The sequence below is a fragment of the Panulirus ornatus genome, chromosome 23 (genome assembly GCF_036320965.1).
Source record: "Panulirus ornatus isolate Po-2019 chromosome 23, ASM3632096v1, whole genome shotgun sequence".
Classification (NCBI taxonomy): Eukaryota; Metazoa; Arthropoda; class Malacostraca; order Decapoda; family Palinuridae; genus Panulirus; species Panulirus ornatus.
The window spans coordinates 7439275-7463560 of NC_092246.1; the positions used below are offsets into that span (position 1 = coordinate 7439275).

At 41.3% G+C, this 24286-nt stretch overlaps 1 protein-coding gene across 1 annotated transcript in view; it reads left to right on the top strand.

Moving 5' to 3' along the window:
- LOC139756766 (uncharacterized) overlaps positions 1–24286 on the top strand; it is a 64678-nt gene that overhangs the window by 22520 nt on the left and 17872 nt on the right. Inside the window, exons 4-5 of the mRNA XM_071676534.1 lie at positions 16615–16712; positions 24197–24272. Coding sequence (XP_071532635.1) covers positions 16615–16712; positions 24197–24272 — 174 coding nt within the window. The remainder of the gene's footprint in view (positions 1–16614; positions 16713–24196; positions 24273–24286) is intronic.

Below are 24286 nucleotides of genomic sequence, written 5' to 3' on the forward strand. Positions count from 1 at the left end.
TAATGTATGTATGACTCATGGTGAGGTGCCTGAGGACTGGTGGAATGCTTGCATTGTGTCATTGTACAAAGGCAAAGGGGATAAGAGTGAGTGCTCAAATTACAGAGGTATAAGTTTGTTGAGTATTCCTGGTGAATTATATGGGAGGGTATTGATTGAGAGGGTGGAGGCATGTACAGAGCATCAGATTGGGGAAGAGCAGTGTGGTTTCAGAAATGGTAGAGGATGTGTGGATCAGGTGTTTGCTTTGAAGAATGTATGTGAGAAATACTTAGAAAAGCAAATGGATTTGTTATGTAGCATTTATGGATCTGGAGAAGGCATATGATAGAGTTGATAGAGATGCTCTGTGGAAAGTATTAAGAATATATGGTGTGGGAGGTAAGTTGTTAGAAGCAGTGAAAAGTTTTTATCGTGGATGTAAGGCATGTGTACGTGTAGGAAGAGAGGAAAGTGATTGGTTCTCTGAATGTTGGTTTGAAGCAGGGGTGCGTGATGTCTCCATAGTTGTTTGATTTGTTTATGGATGGGGTTGTTAGGGAGGTGAATGCAAGAGTTTTGGAAAGAGGGGCAAGTATGCAGTCTGTTGTGGATGAGAGAGCTTGGGAAATGAGTCAGTTGTTGTTTGCTGATGATACAGCGCTGGTGGCTAATTTGGTTGAGAAACTACGGAAGCTGGTGACTGAGTTTGATAAAGTGTGTGAAAGAAGAAAGCTGAGAGTAAATGTGAATAAGAGCAAGGTTATTTGGTACAGTAGGATTGAGGGACAAGTCAATTGGGAGGTAAGTTTGAATGGAGAAAAGCTGGAGGAAGTGAAGTGTTTTAGATATCTGGGAGTGGATTTGGCAGCAAATGGAACCATGGAAACGGAAGTGAATCATAGGGTGGGGGAGGGGGCAAAAGTTGTGGGAGTGTTCAAAAATGTGTGGAAGTCGAGAAGGTCATCTTGGAAAGCAAAAATGGGTGTGTTTGAAGGAATAGTGGTTCCAACAATGTTATATGGTTGCGAGGCGTGGGCTATAGATAGAGTTGTGCTGAGGAGGGTGGATGTGCTGGAAATGAGATGTTTGAGGACAATATGTGGTGTGAGGTGTTTGATCGAGTAAGTAATGAAAGGGTAAGAGGATGAGTGGTAATAAAAAGAGTGTGGTTGAGAGAGCAGAAGAGGGTGTTTTGAAATGGTTTGGGCACATGGAGAGAATGAGTAAGAAAAGATTAACCAAGAGGATATATGTGTAAGATTGACAAAGAGGATATGTGTGTCAGAGGTGGAGGGAACGAGGAGACCAAATTGGAGGTGGAAAGATGGAGTGAAAAAGATTTTGAGTGATCGGAGCCTGAACATGCAGGAAGGTGAACGGCTTTTCAAGGCAAAGATGATTTGGAACGATGTGATATACCGGGATCGACGTGCTGTCACTGGATTGAACCAGGGTATGTGAAGCGTCTGGGGTAAACCATGGAAAGTTTTGTGGGGCCTGGATGTGGAAAGGGGGCTGTGATTTCGGTGCATTGTACATGGCAGGTAGAGACTGAGTGTGAACGAATGTGGCCTTTGTTGTCTTTTCCTAGTGCTACCTTGCGCACATGCGGGGAAGGGGGTTGTCATTTCATGTGTGGCGGGGTGGCGACGGGAATGAATAAGGGCAGACAGTATGGATTATGTACATGTGTATATATGTATATGTCTGTGTGTGTGTGTGTGTGTGTGTGTGTGTGTATATATATATATATAATATATATATATATATATATAATATATATATATATATTATATATTATATATATATATATAATATATATATAATATATATATATATATTATATATATATATATATATATATATATATATATTATATATATATATATATATATATGTATGTATACGTTGAGGTTTATAGGTATGTACGTATATGTGCTGTGTGTGAATGTGTATGTGTATACATGTGTTTGTGGGTGGGTTGGGCCATTTTTTCGTCTGTTTCCTTGCGCTACCTTGCTAACGCGGGAGACAGCGACAAAATATAATAAATAATAGATATAAAATAAGAAAGATAGGCAACTTGATTTGGATTTCATAAGTTAGAATGAGATGCATTCATGGATATACATGAGTTGTGCATGATTTTGAGTAGAATTGTAATACTTTTTTAACTACTTTCTTTACTGATCACTAGAAATTGAAACCTTTAAAATTCCATTTTGAAAATTGATATGCAATCTTTATTAGGTTGGGGACTGTGGTACTTGAGCAGCAACATGCAGACTCCAGGAGCCGTCCACGGGGTGATCTAAGAGGTATCACCCCCCCCCCACCCCAGAGGGTGTGGAATCAAGAGTTGATCCACACAGCGATCTCCGCACAGAGATGCATGGGGAAAATCGTGGCAGACGAGTCCAAGAGGTGGTTGACAGTGATGAGAAGACACCAAAGGTATATACATATATTTTTTTCATGCTTAATCTTCGTTTCCCCATAGCAAGGTACAGTTATGAACAGACAAAGAAAGACCATATGTGCCCACATCTATTCTCGAGCTGTCTTGTGTAATGCACCAAGAACACAGCTCCCTGTCCATAACCAGGCCGCACAGAACTTTCTTTGGTTTATCCAAGATGCTTCACATGGCTGGTACAGTCTGGGAGTGATGAAGAATGTGTGGAAGGAAGAGAACATTATCTCGGGTTGACGTGCTGTCATTGGACTGAACAAGGGCATGTGAAAAATGGGGTAAACCATGGAAAGGTCGGTGGGGCCTGGATGTGGATAGGGAGCTGTGGTTTCAGTGCATTACACATGACAACCAGAGATTGAGTGTGAACGAATGTGGCCTTTTTTTGTCTGTTTTTCTGGTGCTACCTTGGAGAAGCAGGGGTTAGCAATGCTGTTTTCTGGGGCTGGGTAACACCAGGATTGTATTAGAGGCAAGCAAGCTTCCATTCCCTGGTTTAGTCCATTGACAGCACTTTGACCCAATTATTACTGACCCCAATATACTTCTCACTGCTTGTAGCAGCTCTCTTCCTATACTGTATACTCTTAAGACCTTCCACTAAGCATCTCCATCAGCCCTATTGTATGCTTTCTCCAGATCTATCAATGCCACATACATATTCATCTGTTTCTTTGATTATTTTTTATCCTTATTTTTGAAAGCAAATACCTGATCCACACATTCTCTGCCACTTCTGAAACCACTGTTTGTTGCATGACTTTAAAAGAACATTTATTGCTTAAACAGATGATCATATTTGGCCATTATCACAGTTTAACAAATGATCATATTTGGCCTTTATCACGTGGCTATTATTTATTTACTATATATTATACATAACCGCTGTCTCCTGCGTTAGTGAGGTAGTGCAAGGAAACAGATGAAGAATAGCCCCACCCACCCACATACACATGTATACACATAAACATCCACACACGCATATGTACATACATATATATTTCAATGTATACATACATGTACACACTCAGACATATACAAATATGCACATAAACATAGCCATACTTGCTGCCTTCATCCATTTCCGTTGCAAGCTTGCCACACACTGCTTCTAGTAACTTACCTCTCGCGCCATATACTCTTATAACCTTCCACGAAGCATCTCTATCCACCCTATCATATGCCGGTGTTCATTGTTGTAAATGGAAATGGTGAAGAGCTTGTAGATTTATATGATGAAAAGGACTGGTGATTGGGAATACCTGGTTTAAAAAGAGAGATATACATAAGTATACGTATGTAGGTAGGAGAGATGGCCAGAGAGCGTTAGTGGATTACGTGTTAATTGATTGGCATGTGAAAGAGAGACTTTTGGATGTAAATGTGCTGAGAGGTGCAACTGGAGGGATGTCTGATCATTATCTTGTGGAGGCGAAGGTGAAGATATGTAGAGGTTTTCAGAAAAGAAGAGAGAATGTTGGGGTGAAGAGCATGGTGAGAGTAAGTGAGCTTGGGAAGGAGACTTGTGTGAGGAAGTATCAGGAGAGACTGAGTACAGAAAGGAAAAAGGTGAGAACAAAGGACGTAAGGGGAGTGAGGGAGGAATGGGATGTATTTAGGGAAGCAGTGATGGCTTGTGCAAAAGATGCCTGTGGTATGAGAAGTGTGGGAGGTGGGCAGATTAGAAAGGGTAATGAGTGGTGGGATGAAGAAGTAAGATTGTTAGTGAAAGAGAAGAGAGAGGCATTTGGACAATTTTTACGGGGAAATAATGCAAATGAGTGGGAGATGTATAAAAGAAAGAGGTAGGAGGTCAAGAGAAAGGTGCTAGAGGCAAAAAAGAGGGCAAATGAGAGTTGGGGTGAGAGAGTACCATTAAATTTTAGGGAGAGTAAAAAGATGTTTTGGAAGGGGGTAAATAAAGTGCGTAAGACAAGAGAACAAATGGGAACATCAGTGAAGGGGGCTAATGGGGAGGTAATAACAAGTAGTGGTGATGAAGTGAGTATTTTGAAGGTTTGTTGAATGTGCTTGATGATAGAGTGGCAGATATAGGGTGTTTTGGTCGAGGTGGTGGTGTGCAAAGTGAGAGGGTTAGGGAGAATGATTTGGTAAACAGAGAAGAGGTAGTAAAAGCTTTGCGGAAGATGAAAGCCGGCAAGGCAGCGGGTTTGGATGGTATTGCAGTGGAATTTATTAAAAAAGGAGGTGACTGTATTGTTGTCTGGTTGGTAAGGATATTTAATGTATGTATGACTCATGGTGAGGTGCCTGAGGACTGGTGGAATGCTTGCATTGTGTCATTGTACAAAGGCAAAGGGGATAAGAGTGAGTGCTCAAATTACAGAGGTATAAGTTTGTTGAGTATTCCTGGTGAATTATATGGGAGGGTATTGATTGAGAGGGTGGAGGCATGTACAGAGCATCAGGTTGGGGAAGAGCAGTGTGGTTTCAGAAATGGTAGAGGATGTGTGGATCAGGTGTTTGCTTTGAAGAATGTATGTGAGAAATACTTAGAAAAGCAAATGGATTTGTATGTAGCATTTATGGATCTGGAGAAGGCATATGATAGAGTTGATAGAGATGCTCTGTGGAAGGTATTAAGAATATATGGTGTGGGAGGTAAGTTGTTAGAAGCAGTGAAAAGTTTTTATCGTGGATGTAAGGCATGTGTACGTGTAGGAAGAGAGGAAAGTGATTGGTTCTCTGAATGTTGGTTTGAAGCAGGGGTGCGTGATGTCTCCATAGTTGTTTGATTTGTTTATGGATGGGGTTGTTAGGGAGGTGAATGCAAGAGTTTTGGAAAGAGGGGCAAGTATGCAGTCTGTTGTGGATGAGAGAGCTTGGGAAATGAGTCAGTTGTTGTTTGCTGATGATACAGCGCTGGTGGCTAATTTGGTTGAGAAACTACGGAAGCTGGTGACTGAGTTTGATAAAGTGTGTGAAAGAAGAAAGCTGAGAGTAAATGTGAATAAGAGCAAGGTTATTTGGTACAGTAGGATTGAGGGACAAGTCAATTGGGAGGTAAGTTTGAATGGAGAAAAGCTGGAGGAAGTGAAGTGTTTTAGATATCTGGGAGTGGATTTGGCAGCAAATGGAACCATGGAAACGGAAGTGAATCATAGGGTGGGGGAGGGGGCAAAAGTTGTGGGAGTGTTCAAAAATGTGTGGAAGTCGAGAAGGTCATCTTGGAAAGCAAAAATGGGTGTGTTTGAAGGAATAGTGGTTCCAACAATGTTATATGGTTGCGAGGCGTGGGCTATAGATAGAGTTGTGCTGAGGAGGGTGGATGTGCTGGAAATGAGATGTTTGAGGACAATATGTGGTGTGAGGTGGTTTGATCGAGTAGGTAATGAAAGGGTAAGAGGGATGAGTGGTAATAAAAAGAGTGTGGTTGAGAGAGCAGAAGAGGGTGTTTTGAAATGGTTTGGGCACATGGAGAGAATGAGTAAGAAAAGATTAACCAAGAGGATATATGTGTAAGATTGACAAAGAGGATATATGTGTCAGAGGTGGAGGGAACGAGGAGACCAAATTGGAGGTGGAAAGATGGAGTGAAAAAGATTTTGAGTGATCGGAGCCTGAACATGCAGGAAGGTGAAAGGCGTGCAAGGAATAGAGTGAATTGGAACGATGTGATATACCGGGATCGACGTGCTGTCACTGGATTGAACCAGGGTATGTGAAGCGTCTGGGGTAAACCATGGAAAGTTTTGTGGGGCCTGGATGTGGAAAGGGGGCTGTGATTTCGGTGCATTGTACATGGCAGGTAGAGACTGAGTGTGAACGAATGTGGCCTTTGTTGTCTTTTCCTAGTGCTACCTTGCGCACATGCGGGGGAAGGGGGTTGTCATTTCATGTGTGGCGGGGTGGCGACGGGAATGAATAAGGGCAGACAGTATGGATTATGTACATGTGTATATATGTATATGTCTGTGTGTGTGTGTGTGTGTGTATATATATATATATATATATATATATATATATATATATATATATATATATAATATATATATATATATATTATATATATATATATATATATATATATATATATATATATATATATATATATATATATATATATGTATGTATACGTTGAGGTTTATAGGTATGTACGTATATGTGCTGTGTGTGAATGTGTATGTGTATACATGTGTTTGTGGGTGGGTTGGGCCATTTTTTCGTCTGTTTCCTTGCGCTACCTTGCTAACGCGGGAGACAGCGACAAAATATAATAAATAATAGATATAAAATAAGAAAGATAGGCAACTTGATTTGGATTTCATAAGTTAGAATGAGATGCATTCATGGATATACATGAGTTGTGCATGATTTTGAGTAGAATTGTAATACTTTTTTAACTACTTTCTTTACTGATCACTAGAAATTGAAACCTTTAAAATTCCATTTTGAAAATTGATATGCAATCTTTATTAGGTTGGGGACTGTGGTACTTGAGCAGCAACATGCAGACTCCAGGAGCCGTCCACGGGGTGATCTAAGAGGTGATCACCGAGGTGTGGAATCAAGAGTTGATCCACACAGCGATCTCCGCACAGAGATGCATGGGGAAAATCGTGGCAGACGAGTCCAAGAGGTGGTTGACAGTGATGAGAAGACACCAAAGGTATATACATATATTTTTTTCATGCTTAATCTTCGTTTCCCCATAGCAAGGTACAGTTATGAACAGACAAAGAAAGACCATATGTGCCCACATCTATTCTCGAGCTGTCTTGTGTAATGCACCAAGAACACAGCTCCCTGTCCATAACCAGGCCGCACAGAACTTTCTTTGGTTTATCCAAGATGCTTCACATGGCTGGTACAGTCTGGGAGTGATGAAGAATGTGTGGAAGGAGAGAACATTATCTCGGGTTGACGTGCTGTCATTGGACTGAACAAGGGCATGTGAAAAATGGGGTAAACCATGGAAAGGTCGGTGGGGCCTGGATGTGGATAGGGAGCTGTGGTTTCAGTGCATTACACATGACAACCAGAGATTGAGTGTGAACGAATGTGGCCTTTTTTGTCTGTTTTTCTGGTGCTACCTTGGAGAAGCAGGGGTTAGCAATGCTGTTTTCTGGGGCTGGGTAACACCAGGATTGTATTAGAGGCAAGCAAGCTTCCCATTCCCTGGTTTAGTCCATTGACAGCACTTTGACCCAATTATACTGACCCCAATATACTTCTCACTGCTTGTAGCAGCTCTCTTCCTATACTGTATACTCTTAAGACCTTCCACTAAGCATCTCCATCAGCCCTATTGTATGCTTTCTCCAGATCTATCAATGCCACATACATATTCATCTGTTTCTTTGATTATTTTTTATCCTTATTTTTGAAAGCAAATACCTGATCCACACATTCTCTGCCACTTCTGAAACCACTGTTTGTTGCATGACTTTAAAAGAACATTTATTGCTTAACAGATGATCATATTTGGCCATTATCACAGTTTAACAAATGATCATATTTGGCCATTATCACAGTGGCTATTATTTATTTACTATATATTATACATAACCGCTGTCTCCTGCGTTAGTGAGGTAGTGCAAGGAAACAGATGAAGAATAGCCCCACCCACCCACATACACATGTATACACATAAACATCCACACACGCATATGTACATACATATATATTTCAATGTATACATACATGTACACACTCAGACATATACAAATATGCACATAAACATAGCCATACTTGCTGCCTTCATCCATTTCCGTTGCAAGCTTGCCACACACTGCTTCTAGTAACTTACCTCTCGCGCCATATACTCTTATAACCTTCCACGAAGCATCTCTATCCACCCTATCATATGCCTTCTCCAGATCCATAAATGCTACATAAAATTTGTCTGTTTTTCTAAGTATTTCTCACATGCATTCCTTGTATTTTAACTTTCTAAAAGGGGAAACAGAAGTAGTCATGCGGAAGTGCTCATCCTCCTAGAAGGCTCAGACTAGGGTGTTTAAATGTGTGTGGATGTAACCAAGATGAGAAAAAAAGGAGAGATAGGTAGCATGTTTCCATAAAGGAACCTGGATGTTTTGGCTCTGAGTGAAACGAAGCTAAAGGGTAAAGGGGAAGAGTGGTTTGGGAATGTCTTGGGAGTAGAGTCAGGAGTTGGTAAGAGGATGAGTAAAGGAAGGGGTAGCTTTACTCCTGAAGCAGGAGTTGTGGGAGTATGTGATAGAGTGTAAGAAAGTGAACTCTAGATTGATATGGTTAAAACTGAAAGTGGATAGAGAGAGATGGGTGATTATTGGTGCATATGCACCTGGTCATGAGAGGAAAGATCATGAGAGGCATGTGTTTTGGGAGCAGCTGAGTGAGTGTGTTAGCAGCTTTGATGCACGAGACTAGGTTATAGTGGTGGGTGATTTGAATGCAAAGGTGAGTAATGTGGCAGTTAAGGGTATAGTTGGTGTGCAATGGGTGTTCAGTGTTGCAAATGGAAATGGTGAGGAGCTTGTAGATTTGTGTGGTGAAAAAGGACTGGTGATCCGGAATACCTGCTTTAAAAAGAGAGATGTACATAAGTATACAAATGTAAGTAGAAGGGATGGCCAGAGAGCATTATTGGATTACGTGTTAATTGATAGGCGCGTGAAAGAGAGACTTTTTTATATAAATGTGCCGAGAGGGGCAACTGGAGGGATGTCTGATCATTATCTTGAGGCAAAGGTGAAGATTTGTAGAGGTTTTCAGAAAAGAAGAGAGAATGTTGGGGTGAAGAGAGTGGTGAGAGTAAGTGAGCTTGAAAAGGAGACTTGTGTAAGGAAGTACCAGGAGATATTGAGTGCAGAATGGAAAAAGGCGAGAGCAGATGACGTAGGGGGAGTGGGTGAGGAATGGGATGTATTTGAGGAAGCAGTGATGGATTGTGCAAAAGATGCTTTTGGCATGAGAAAGGTGGAAGGTGGGCAGATTAGAAAGGGTAGTGAGTGGTGGGATGAAGAAGTAAGATTGTTAGTGAAAGAGAAGAGAGAGGCGTTTGGATGATTCTTGCAGGGAAGTAGTGCAAATGACTGAGAGATGTATAAAAGAATGAGGCAAGAGGTCAAGGGAAAGGTGTAAGAGGTGAAAAAGGACAAATGAGAGTTGGGGTGAGTGAGTATTATTAGATTTTAGGGAGACTATAAAGATGTTTTGGAAGGAGGTAAATAACATGCGTAAGACAAGAGAACAAATGGGAACATCGGTGAAGGGGGCTAATGGGGAGGTAATAACAAGTAGTGGTGAAGTGAGAATGAGATGGAGTGAGTATTTTGAAGGTTTGTTGAATGTGTTTGATGATAGAGTGGCAGATATAGGGTTTTTAGTTCGAGGTGGTGTGCGAAGTGAGAGGGTCAGGGAGAATGATTTGATAAACAGAAGAGGTAGTGAAAGCTTTGCGGATGAAAGCTGGCAAGGCGATGATTTTGGATGGTATTGCAGTGGAATATATTAAAAAAGGGGGTGACTGTGTTGTTGACTGGTTGGTAAGGATATTCATTGTATGTATGGTTCATGGTGAAGTGCCTGAGGATTGGCGGAATGCTTGCATAGTGCCATTGTGCAAAGGCAAAGAGGATAAAGGTGAGTGTTCAAATTACAGAGGTATAGGTTTGTTGAGCATTCCTAGGAAATTGTATGGGAAGGTATTGATTGAGAGGGTGAAGGCATGTACAGAGCATCAGATTGGGGAAGAGCAGTGTGGTTTCAGAAGTGGTAGAGGATGTGTAGTTCAGGTGTTTGCTTTGAAGAATGTATGTGAGAAATACTTAGAAAAACAGGTGGATTTGTATGTAGCTTTTATTGTTCTGGAGAAGGCATGTGTCAGAGTTGATAGAGATGCTTTGTAAAAGGTATTAAGAGTATATGGTGTGGGAGTAAGTTGCTAGAAGCAGTGAAAAGTTTTTATCAAGGATGTAAGGCATGTGTATGAGTAGGAAGAGAGGAAAATGACTGGTTCCCAGTGAATGTTGGTTTGCGGCAGGGGTGCTTGATGTCTCCATGGTTGTTTAATTTGTTTATGGATGGGGTTGTTAGGGAGGTGAATGCATGAGTTTTGGAGAGAGAGGCAAGTATGCAGTCTGTTGTGGATGAAAGGGCTTGGGATGTGAGTCAGTTGTAGTTCGATGATGATACAGTGCTGGTGGCTGATTCGGGTGAGAAACTGCAGAAGCTGGTGACTGAGTTTGGTAAAGTGTGTGAAAGAAGAAAGGTGAGTGTAAATGAGAATAAGAGCAAGGTTATTATGTTCAGTAGGGTTGAGGGACAAGTCAATTTGGAGGTAAGTTTGAATGGAGAAAAACTGGAGGAAGTGAAGTGTTTTAGATATCTGGAAGTGGATTTAACAACAGATGTGAGTCACAGGGTTGGGGAGGGGGTGAAGGTTCTGGGAGCATTGAAGAATGTGTGGAAGGCGAGAACATTATCTTGTAGAGCAAAAATGGGTATATTTGAAGGACTAGTGGTTCCAACAATGTTATATGGTTGTGAGGGTTGGGCAATAGATAGGGTTGTGTGGAGGAGGGTGGCTGTGTTGGAAATGAGGTGTTTAAGGACAGTATGTGGTGTAAGGTGATTTGATCGAGTAAGTAATGAAAGGGTAAAAGAGATGTGTGGTAATAAAAAGTGTGTGGTTGAGAGAGCAAAAGAGGGTGTATTGAAATGGTTTGGTCGCTTGGAGAGAATGAGTGAGAAAAGATTGACAAAGAGGATATGTGTGTCAGAGGTGGAGGGAATGAGAAGTAGGAGACCAAATTGGAGGTGGAAAGATGGAGTGAGAAAGATTTTGAGTGATCAGGGCCTGAACATATAGGAGGGTGAGAGGCGTGCAAGGAATAGAGTGAATTGGAATGATGTGGTATACTGGGGTTGACGTGCTGTCAATGGATTGAACCAGGGCATGTGATGCGTTTGGAGTAAACCATTGAAAGTTTTGTGGGACCTAGATGTGGAAAGGGAGCTGTGGTTTTGGTGCATTACACATGACAGCTAGAGACTGAGTATGAACGAATGTGGCCTTTGTTGTGTTTTCCTAGCGCTACCTCTCACGCGCACTCGGGGGAGGGGGGGTGCCATTTCATGTTTGGCGGGATGGTGACGGGAAAGGATGAAGGCAGCATGCATGAATATGTACTTGTGTATATATATGTATACATTGAAATGTTTAGGTATGTATATGTGCATGTGTGGGGGTTTGTGTATATACATGTGTATGTGGGTGGGTTGAACCATTCTTTCGTCGCTTTCTTCCCGCTACCTCGCTAACGCGGAAGACAGCGACAAAGTATAATAAATGTAGAAATATAATTCTTTCTTTCTTTGATAAAGGGGGGGGGGATTCTCTTGATCAAGGAGTTGCAGGCTATAACTGAATTAACACCATTCCAATCTGCACAGTTGTCATAATTTCTGTTATGATTAAACAAAGCATTTGCATCTTGTCCTGTTATACAACATTGTCAACATATGTCCTCCCGGTTTTAGCACACCACTCTCTTATCCTATTTCTTCAATCAACCATCCTCACACCACTTGCAGCCCTCAAACATTTCGTTTCTAACACTTTTTTATATATATTTCACTTCTCTTTAGTATGTCCTTACTTATGGATGAATAATGATTCTCATATTCAGAAAATACAGAGGTTAATCTGCTGTCCATGGAATGACTGAACCAGGGAATGTGAAGTGGTCTGGGTAAACCATGGAAAGATCTGTGGGGCCTTGTTGTGGATAGGGGGCTGTGGTAACAATGCATTACACATGAAAGCTAGGGAACGGATATTAGTGAATGCAGCTATTTTTTGTCTGTACCAGGCTCTACCTCACTATTGTGGAAAAGTCAATTAAGTATGAAAAAAAAGAAAAGGAATATATAGAAAGATAACTGAATAGGGGTGTAGGATTAGAATTGCAACATAGAACATAAATGATTGTGATCCCAGGTAGGCAAGCATTGCCTTCAGTTAGAAAATGATGAGATTCATGTGGTTGAATGGAATAATAAATTTGTATTTTCCTTTTATTTCATCTGCATAGTTGTCTTTAGTATGGTTTTACCTGATGTATGAATGATTGATTATTTAGATGTTCATAAAAATTATGGTTGAAATGGGTGGTACAGTACAGTAGATGGAAGAGCCAGCGAGATGAAGCAGGTGAGACCAAGAAATTTGCACCTATAGCAAATTCCAAATTACATTTGGTAAATGTTAAAGTGACTACTACATATTTTTTCTACTCATGGGAGTGTTGAAAAATGTGTGGAAGGCAAGAACGTTATCTTAGAAAGCAACAGTGGGTATGTTTGAAGGAAGAGTGGTTCCAACAATGTTATATGGCTGCGAGGTGTGGGCTATAGATAGAGTTGTGCAGAGGAGGTTGGATGTGCTGGAAATGAGATGTTTGAGGACAGTATGTGGTGTGAGGTGTTTGATCGAGTAAGTAATGAAAGGTTAAGAGAGATGTGTGGTAATAAAAAGAGTGTGGTTGAGAGAGCAGAAGAGGGTGTTTTGAAATGGTTTGGTCACATGGAGAGAATGAGCGAGGAAAGATTGACAAAGAGGATATATGTGTCAGAGGTGGAGGGAACGAGAAGTGGGAGACTAAATTGGAGGTGGAAAGATGGAGTGAAAAAGATTTTGAGTGATTGGGGCCTGAACATGCAGGAGGGTGAAAGGAGTGCAAGGAATAGAGTGAATTGGAACAATGTGGTATACTGGGGTCGACGTGCTGTCAATGGATTAAACCAGGGCATGTGAAGCGTCTGGGGTAAACCATGGAAAGTTTTGTGGGGCCTAGGTGTGGAAAGGGAGCTGTGGTTTCGATGCATTATACATGACAGCGAGAGACTGAGCGTGAACAAATGTGGCCTTTGTTGTCTTTTCCTAGTGCTACCTTGCGCACATACGGGGGAGGGGGTTGTCATTTCATGTGTGGCGGGGTGGTGACAGGAATGAATAAGGGCAGACAGTATGAATTATGTCCATGTGTATATATGTATATGTCTGTGTGTATATATATATATGTATACGTTGAGGTCTATAGGTAGTATATATGCGTGCGTGGACGTGTATGTATATACATGTGTATGTGGGTGGGTTGGGCCATCCTTTCGTCTGTTTCCTTGCACTACCTCGCTAACGTGGGAGACAGCAACAAATTATAATAAATATATAAATGAATACTCTTTTCAGTAAGTTTTTATGTAACTCATAAATTAGTGAGTTCATGTTCAGAAATTTTTTTAAATTGCGTTGCCCAGATGGAAATGCTACAAACCACACAAATACTTGGTTGCAGAGTAATTATATTCTTTTCATTCATCTTATACTTGATGAATGATATGATGAATTGCAATTTTCTTGTATTCTTCTCTGTTTTCTTCAGCTTGTTCTTATTTATTTATTTATTTATTTATTTTGCTTTGTCGCTGTCTCCTGCGTTTGCGAGGTACCGCAAGGAAACAGACGAAAGAAATGGCCCAACCCACCCCCATACACGTGTATATACATACACATCCACACACTCAAATATACATACCTATACATCTCAATGTACACATATATATACACACACAGACATATACATATATACACATGTACATAATTCATACTGTCTGCCTTTAATTATTCCCATCGCCTCCTTGCCACACATGGAATGATATCCCCCTCCCCCCTCATGTGTGCGAGGTAGCGCTAGGAAAAGACAACAAAGGCCCCATTCGTTCACACTGTCTCCAGCTGTCATGCAATAATGCCCGAAACCACAACTCCCTTTCCACATTCAGGCCCCACAGAACTTTCCATGGTTTACCCCAGACGCTTTACATGCCCTGATTCAATCCATTGACAGCACGTCGACCCCAGTAGACCACATCGATCCAATTCACTCTATTCCTTGCCCGCCTTTCACCCTCCTGCATGTTCAGACCCCGATCACTCAAAATCTTTTTCACTCCATCTTTCCACCTCCAATTTGGTCTCCCACTTCTCCTCGTTCCCTCCACCTCTGACATATATCCTTTTTTTCAATCTTTCCTCACTCATTCTCTCCATGTGCCCAAACTATTTCAAAACACCCTCTTCTGCTCTCTCAACCACGCTCTTTTTATTTCCACACATCCCTCTTACCCTTACATTACTTACTCGATCAAACCACCTCACACCACATATTGTCCTCAAACATCTCATTTCCAGCACATCCACCCTCCTGCGCACAACTCTATCCATAGCCTATGCCTCGCAACCATACAACATTGTTGGAACCACTATTCCTTCAAACATACCCATTTTTGCTTTCTGAGATAATTTTCTCGACTTCCAAACATTCTTCAAGGCTCTCAGGATTTTCGCCCCCTCCCCCACCCTATGATTCATTTCTGCTTCCATGGTTCCATCCGCTGCCAGATCCACTCCCAGATATATAAAACACTGTACTTCCTCTAGTTTTTCTCCATTCAAACTTACCTCCCAATTGACTTGACCCTCAACCCTACTGTACCTAATAACCTTGCTCTTATTCACATTTACTCTTAACTTTCTTCTTTCACACACTTTACCAAACTTGTTCTTATATTGTTTAAATTAATGATTATAGGTATTTGCAGAAAATACTAACACCACTTAAAGGACACAAATACTCTGTGTTGTCAAATGCTATCCATATCTGTCTGATCTCTGATGCCTAGAACTCCCTTAAAGGGGTGGCCATGACAACAGTCTCCATAACTAAAGAACTCCCCAGTGCCGCCTCTTATCCTTTAGTGCCTCACACTTAACAAGCCACTATCCGAGGGCAAGTCTAGCACAGTGTTTGCAGAGGTTCCTACCTAATGTTCCTTATGACTGTTCTGTCTAATGCACATACCTATCACTGCTACCTAATGCTCCTGCCCAAATGTTCCTACCTACTGCTACTGTCTACTGCTCCTCCCATATTGTCAAAAAGCAGGGCTAGCACGTAGTGCTCACTGTAGGAAAATCTAGGTGCAAAGAATGAGCTGCATGAGTTAAATGTTGTCATGTGTTACATATGACAAGGGGAGATTGTATGTTTGTGGAGAAAATGCCTGTAGTCTACATGTTCGTGAGGTAGAAAGAATAGACAGCTACTTGGGTCAGAGGAATGCAACTTGTCATCCATTGAAGAGCTGGCTCACTAACACATGTCACTAACACTCCTGATATCCAGGTGGATAGTACTGGTAATAAACTTCCCTGGTTGTTGGTTGCCTACCAAATACTATCTACCTACATATATGTTTTCATAACAGCATCCACTTTACATGATGATGATATCCACTTTACATAAGCCTCTTAGTCTCAAAATTTTTCATTGCCAGATACTCTACATGTAATTCTTTTTCTTAAGTGGTTTTGTGGGAGATTTAATCATTCTGATTGTTTAGTTCTAGTCTAGCTTTTTGTATCTCATTTTTTGTGGAGTTTACTTTGGCATTGCTTAGCATTATATACACATACCTTTTTACTAGAATAAATTTTTCAGAACAGTCAAGAATCTAGACTGTGAAAATGAGCTGTTTGAGAGGAGAATGTTGTATGACTAGATGGATTGGAAAGAAATGATTGGGTGTTTAAGGGATTTGATGTGGCAGCAAATGCAAAGGGAATGAATTGTCGAGTTGTAGGGTGGGTGAAATATAATACTTTGAGGTGGTTTCGGCAAGTGGAATGAATGCAAGACGGAATTTACAAGGAGTGTATGCTTGTACAATTAAAGGGGTTTGTGTGAGAGGAAGACCACGCATTAAATGGGGAAATGGACTGGAAGAGTACTGGATGGAGAGACATGGTGGAAGAATGTGTAGAATGATGTATTCAAGGGAAGCATGTCAGGACAGAGAGAAGTGGAGACTTTTGTTATGGACACCCCCATGATGGGAGTTTCTGGAGGGAACGGGGTGTCAGAGATATAGATAGTCATCCTGAGCCCTAGTCGTGGAGATTGGTAAATGAAAGAAGGGCAGGGTGCCCAAATTCTGTGATAGACATGTTACTTTTCATTTGATTAATTCTCCAGTATTGTGACTTTCTGTAGTTGAAAAATAATGGCATTTTCTACAAGTCTAAACAATGTAGAGGTAAAAACTGTCATGTATTGAGCTAATAGGAATTTTTTTTTTATTTCCATTAGCCATCTCTGGCCTCTTCTGTTGCTCGACCCCAGGCGGACACCAAGTCTCGAACTGAAGCTGCCGCAGAGTTGACAAAGGATAGGGCTTCTCGAGACAGGTCAGTCCTGGAAGACTTCAGATTTATATATACTTTTAAGGCTGAAGAATGTACGGAAATAGATTGTTTTAAAGAATTTTAAGTTTGATGAGAAATTTAACTAAACCAGAGTGGGAGCTTATCACATCACACTTGTTTTAAAGAATTTTAAGTTTGATGAGAAATTTAACTAAACCAGAGTGGGAGTTTATCACATCACACTTTTCTTGAACCTGTGAAGTGGAAAGACTTTGCATATATTGTTTCTACTGTCCCAAGTTAGAATTGCATTTATTGCTTCTACGGATATCCAATTTAGAATTGCAATTTTTGGTGGGAGTGAGTCATGATTTCATGTGTTCCTTCTAATGTAGGGAATCCTTTCAAACCTGAATCACTTATGTCTGTAATTCCTTCTTATCCAGATATTTTGTCAGGACCCTAACTAATGCTTTCTGATCTAGAGTAACAGGGCTTACAAGTATGGATTCTTTGTTCTAAAGATTAACCAAAAATGAATTGGAATTGGAATTGGAAAGGAATTGTAGGAGTATGTGATAAGAGTGTAAGAAAGTAAACTCTAGATTGATATGGGTAAAACTGAAAGTGGATGGAGAGAGATGGGTGGTTATTGGTACCTATGCACCTGGTCATGAGAGGAAAGATCATGAGAGGCAAGTGTTTTGGGAGCAGCTGAGTGAGTGTGTTAGCAGTTTTGATGCATGAGACCGGGTTATAGTGATAGGTGATTTGAATGCAAAGGTGAGTAATGTGGCAGTTGAGGGTATAGTTGGTGTACATTGGGTGTTCAGTGTTGTAAATGGAAATGGTGAAGAGCTTGTAAATTTGTATGCTGAAAAAGGACTGGTGATTGGGAATGCCTGGTTTAAAAAGAGAGATGTACATAAGTATACTTACGTAAGTAGGAGGGATGGCCAGAGAGCGTTATTGGATTACATGTTATTTGATAGGTGCGTGAAAGAGAGACTTTTGTATGTTAATGTGCTGAGAGATGCAACTGGAGGGATGTCTGATCATTGTCTTGTGGAGGCAAAGGTGAAGATTTGTAGAGGTTTTTGGAAAGAGGAGAGTGTTAGGATGAAGAGAGTGGTGAGAGTGAGTGAGCTTGGAAAGGAGACTTGTGTGAGGAAGTACCTGGAGAGATTGAGAGCAGAATGGAAAAAGACGAGAGCAAATGACGTAAGGGGAGTGGGGGAGGAATGGGATGTATGTAGGAAAGCAGTGATGGCTTGCGCAAAAGATGCTTTTGGCATGAGGGAGGTGGGAGGTGGGCAGATTAGAAAGGGTAGTGAGTGTTGGGATGAAAAAATGAGATTGTTAATGAAAGAGAAGAGAAAGGCATTTGGATGAGTTTTGCAGGGAAGCTGTTCAAATGACTGGGAGATGTATAAAAGAAAGTGGCAGGAGGTCAAGAGAAAGGTGCAAGAGGTGAAAAAAGGACAAATGAGAGTTGGGGTGAGAGAGTATCGTTAAATTTTAGGGAGAATAACAAGACATTTTGGAAGGCAGTAAATAAAGTTCGTAAGACAAGAGAACAAATGGGAACATCGAAGAAGGGGGCTAATAGGGAGGTGATAAGTTGTGGTGAAGCGAGAAGGAGATGGAGTGAGTATTTTGAAGGTTTGTTGAATGTGTTAGATGATAGAATGCCAGATGTAGGGTATTTGGTTGAGGTAGTGTGCAAAGTGAGAGGGTCAGGGAGAATGATTTGGTAAACAGTAGTAGTGAAAGCTTTGCAAAAGATGAAAGCTGGGAAGGTGTTGGGTTTGGATGGTATTGCATTGGAATTTATTTAAAAAAAAGTGGAGGCTTTGTTGTTGACTGGTTGGTGAGGATAATCAGTGTATGTATGGTTCATGGTGAAGTGCCTGAGGATTGGCAGAATGCATGCATAGTGCCATTGTACAAAGGCAAAGGGGATAAAGGTGAGTGTTCAAATTACATAGGTATAAGTTTATTGAGTACTCCTGGGAAATTGTACAGAATTGTATTGATTGAGAGGGTGAAGGCATGTACAGAGCATCAGATTAGTGAAGAGCAGTGTGGTTTCAGAAGTGGTAGAGGATGCATGGATCAGGTGTTTGCTTTGAAGAATGTATGTGAGAAATACTCAGAAAAACAGATAGATTTGTACGTAGCATTTATGGATCTGGAGAAGGCATATAATAGAGTTGATAGATATGCTCTGTGGAAGGTATTAAGAGTATATGGTGTGGGAGGTAAGTGGCTAGAAGAAGTGAACAGTTTTTATCAAGGATGTAAGGCATGTGTACGAGTAGGAAGAGAGGAAAGTGAGTGGTTTCCAGTGAATATGGTTTGCGGAAGGGGTGCTGGTTCCCAGTGAATGCCGGTTTGCAGCTGCAGATGCGTAATGTCTTCATGGTTGTTTAATTTGTTTATGGATGGGGTTGTTAGGGAGGTGAGTGCATGAGTTTTGGAGAGAGGGGCAAGTATGCAGTCTGTTGTGGATGAGAGGGCTTGGGAAGTGAGTCAGTTGTTGTTCGCTGATGATACAGCGCTGGTGGCTGATTCGGGTGAGAAACTGTAGAAGCTGGTGACTGAGTTTGGTAAAGAGTGTGAAAGAAGAAAGATGAGAGTAAATGTGAATAAGAGTAAGTTTATTTTGTTCAGTAGGGTTGAGGGACAAGTTTGAATGGAGAAAAACTGGAGGAAGTGAAGTGTTTTAGATATCTGGTAGTGGATTTAGCAGCAGATGGAACCATGGAAGTAGAAGTGGGCCACAGGGTGGGGGAGGGTGCAAAGGGTCTGGGAGCATTGGAGAATGTGTGGAAGGCGAGTACGTTATCTCGTAGAGCAAAAATGGGTGTTTGAAGGAATAGTGGTTCCAACAATATTATATGGTTGTGAGGCATGGGCTATTTATAGGGTTGTGCAGAGGAGGGTGGATGTGTTGGAAATGAGGTGTTTGAGGACAATATGTGATGTGAGGTGGTTTGTTGGAGTAAGTAATGAAAGGGTAAGAGAGATGTGTGGTAATAAAAGAGTGTGGGTGAGAGAGCAGAAGAGGGTGTGTTGAAATGGTTTGGTCCCATGGAGAGAATGAGTGAGGAAAGATTGACACAGAGGATATATATGTTGGAGGTGGAGGGAATGAGGAGAAGTGGGAGACCAAATTGATGGTGGAAGGAGGGAGTGAAAAAGATTTTGAGCAATTGGGGCCTGAACATACAGGAGGGTGAAAGGTGTGCAAGGAATAGAGCGAATTGGAACGATGTGGTATACCGGGGTCGACGTGCTGTCAATGGATTGAACCAAGGCATGTGAAGCATCTGGGGTAAACCATTGGAAGATTTGTGGGGCCTGGGTGTGGAAAGGGAGCTGTGGTTTCGATGCATTATACATGACACCTAGAGACTGAGTATGAACGAATGTGGCCTTTGTTGTCTTTTCCTAGCGCTAGCTCACTTGTGCGTTGGGGTAAGGGGTGCTGTTTCATTTGTGACGGGAATGGATGAAGGCAGCAAGTATGAATATGTACATGTGTATATATGTATATGTCTGTGTATGTTTATGGATGTATACGTTGAAATGTATAAGTGTGTCTATGTGCATGTGTGGGCATTTATGTATGTACATGTATATGCGGGTGGGTTGGGCCATTCTTTCATCTGTTTCCTTGCGCCTCGCTAATGCGGGAGACAGCGACAAAGTATAATAAATAGATAAAAATATTTATATTATTATTTATTTTTTACATAATTGCTGTTTCCTGCATCAGCAAGATAGTGCCAGGAAACGTGAAGAAAGGCCCATCCACTCATATGCACATATACATACACATGTGCAGACATATACATAAATGCACATGTATATATTCATACTTGCTTGCCTTCGTCCATTCCTGTCACTACCATGCCCCACAGGAAAACAGCAATGCTATCTCCTGCTTCAGTGAGGTAGCGCCAGGAAAACAGACAAAAAAGGCCACATTTGTTCACATTCAGTCTCTAGCTGTCATGGGTAATGCACCGATACCACAGCTCCCTATCTTCATCCGGGCCCCACAAACCTTTCCATGGTTTACCTCAGACACTTTGCATGCCCTGGTTCAGTCCACTGACAACACGTCAACCCTGTTATACCACATCGTTCCAATTCTCTCTATTCCTTGCATGCCTCTTACCCTCCTATATGTTCAGGCCCTGATCACTCAAAATCTTTTTCACTTCATCCTTCCACCTCCAATTTGATCCCCCACTTCTTGTTCCCTTCACCTCTGACACACACATCCTCTTTGTCAATCTTTCCTCACTCATTCTCTCAAAATGTCCATACCATTTCAACACACCCTGTTTGCTCTCTCAACCACACTTTTTTTTCCACACATCTCTCTTACCTTTGCATTACTTACTCAATCAAACCACCTCACACCACATATTGTCCTCAAACATTTCATTTCCAACACATTCCAGTCTCCTCCATACATCCCAATCTATAGCCCTTGTCTTGCAACCATATAACATTGTTGGAACTACTATTCCTTCAAACATGCTTGTTTTTGCTCTCCAAGATAACATTCTCTTGTTTCACACATTCTTCATCACTCCCAGAACTTTCGCCCCCTCCCCCACCCTATGACTCACTTCCGCTTCCATGGTTCCATCTGCTGCTAAGTCCACTTCCAGATATCTACAGCAGTTCACTTCCTTCAATGTTTCCCTATTCAAACTCACATCCCAATTAACTTGTCTCTCAATGCTACTAAACCTAATAACCTTGCTTTTATTTACATTTGCTCTCAACTTTCTTCTTTCCAATACTTTTCCAAACACAGTCATCAACCTCTGCAGTTTCTCACACGAATCAGCCACTAGAACTGTATCATTGGCGAACAACAACTGGCTCACTTCCCAGGCCCTCTCCTCCACAACAGACCGCATACTCACCCCTCTCTCCAAAACTATTGCATTTACCTCCCTAACCACCCCATCCATAAACAAATTAAACAACCATGGGGACATCACACAACCTTACTGCAAACCGACATTCACTGGGAACCAATCACTCTCTTCTCTTCCTACTCATACACATGCCTTACATCCTTGGTAAAAACTTTCCACTGCTTCTAGCAACTTACCTACCACACCATATACCCTTAAAACCTTCCACAAAGCACCTCTATCAATCCCATCATATGCCTTCTCCAGATCCATAAATGCTACATACAAATCCATCTGTTTTCATAAGTATTTCTCACATCCCTCTGTAGTTTGAACACTCACCTTTATCCCCCTTTGCTTTTGTACAATGGCACTATGCATGCATTCCGCCAATCCTCAGGCATTTCGCCATGGTCCATACATACATTGAATATCCTTACCAACTAGTGAACAACACAGCCACTCCCTTTTCTAATAAATTCCACTGCAGTACCATCCAAACCCACCACCTTGCCAGATTTCATCTTCCACAAAGCTTTCACTACCTCTTCTCTTCACCAAACCATTCTCCCTGACCCCTCACACTTTACACACCACCCCGACCAAAGCACCCTATATCTGCCACTCTATCATCAAACATTCAACAACCTTCAAAATACTTACTTCATCACTATCTGTTATCACCTCCCCACTTGCTCCCTTCACTGATGTCCCATTTGTTCTCTTGTCTTATGTATGTTATTTACCCCTTCCAAAACATCTTTATTTTCCCTAAAATCTATCGATACTTTCTCACCCCAACTCTCATTTGTTCTCTTTTTCCGCTCTTGCACCTATCCCTTGACCTCCTGCTGCTTTCTTTTATACGTCTCCAAGTCATTTGCATTATTTCCATGCAAGTATCTTCCAAAACATCTCTCTTTTGTCTTTCACTAACAACCTTACTTCTTCATCCCACCACTCACTACCCTTGCTAATCTGTCTGCTTTCCACCTTTCTTGCGCAACAAGCATCTTTTGCGCAAGCCATCACTGCTTCCCTAGATGCATCCCATTCCTCACCCACTTTCCCCATGTCATTTGCTCTCACCTTTTGTCATTCTACACTCAATCTCTCATGAAACTTCCTCACACAAGACTCCTTTCCAAGTTCACTTACTCTCACCACCTCTTCTCCTCAACATTCTCTCTTCTTTTTTGAAAAACCTCTACAAATCTTCACCTTCACCCCCACTAGATAGTGATAAGACATCCCTACAGCTGCCCCTCTCAGTACATTAACATCCAGAAGTCTCTCTTTTACCTGCCTGTCAATTAACACATAATCCAGTAATGCCTTTTGACCATTTCTCCTACTCACATATGTATACTTATATATATATCTCTGTTTGTTTTTAATCCAGGTATTCCCAATCACCAGTCTTGTTTCAGCACACAACTCCACAAGCTCTTCACCATTCGTGTTTACAACACTGAACACCCCATGTACACCAATTATACCCTTAAATGCCACATTCCTTACCTTCTCATTTAAATCACCCATCACTAAACCTGTTCTCGTGCATCAAAGCTGCTTGCAAAACACTTGCCTCTTATGATCTTTCTTCTCATGAGCAGGTGCATAAGCACCAAAAATCACCCATCTCTCTCCATCTACTTTCATTTTTACCCACATCAGTCTAGAATTTACTTTCTTACACACTATCACATACTCCCACAACTCCTGCTTAGGAGTGTTGTTGCTCCTTCCTTAGCTCTTGTCCTCTCACCAATCCCTGACTTTACTCTCTCTTCTTGGTTATCCACACATATTCAGACACCTCAATCTGAGCCTTCAAGGAGGATGAGCTCTCCCTGCTTGACTCCTTCTTCTGTTTTCCTTTTTAGAAATTTAAATACAAAGAGTTGCCCTTCTATGACATGCTAGGAATACGTGGGACTTATTCTTTCTCCCCTATCCCGAGGGATAATGATTATTATTATTATTTTTTTTTTTTTTTCAAACTATTCGCCATTTCCCGCATTAGCGAGGTAGCGTTAAGAACAGAGGACTGGGCCTTGAGGGAATACCCTCACCTGGCCCAATTCTCTGTTCCTTCTTTTGGAAGTGCTAAGAAACAGACGAAGAAAGACCCATCCTCTCATTTACACACATGTATACATACACAGCCACATTCCTTACCTTCACATTTAAATCACCCATCACTAAACCCTAGTGCCACCCTCTCCCACGGGAAACAGCATCACTACCCCGTGTCAGCGAGGTAGGGCCAGGAAAACAGGCAAAAAGGCCACATTCGTTCACACTGTCTCTATCTGTTGTGTGTACATATACTTATTCAAAAAATGTGCCACTGACAGAGCTGAAGATATTGACACTCCATTACATATCTTGAGTAAATATTTTTTTTTTCTTTTTCCTTTTTTCCATTTTGAAAGTACACATTTATGGAAATATTGCATTGCAGTTCATTACTCCTTTGATATCTAAAAGAATGTTCGAATTATTCTCTTTGAACACTCCAAGACTTTTATGTCCTTTTATCCCTGCCACATTTGAATTTATATACATCCTTTTTTCCAGAAACCGCCGTATGTTTGGAGCATTGCTTGGTACTCTAAAGCGATTCAAAAATGATGAAGCAAAGCAAAAAGATAAGGTAATTTCTTTCTC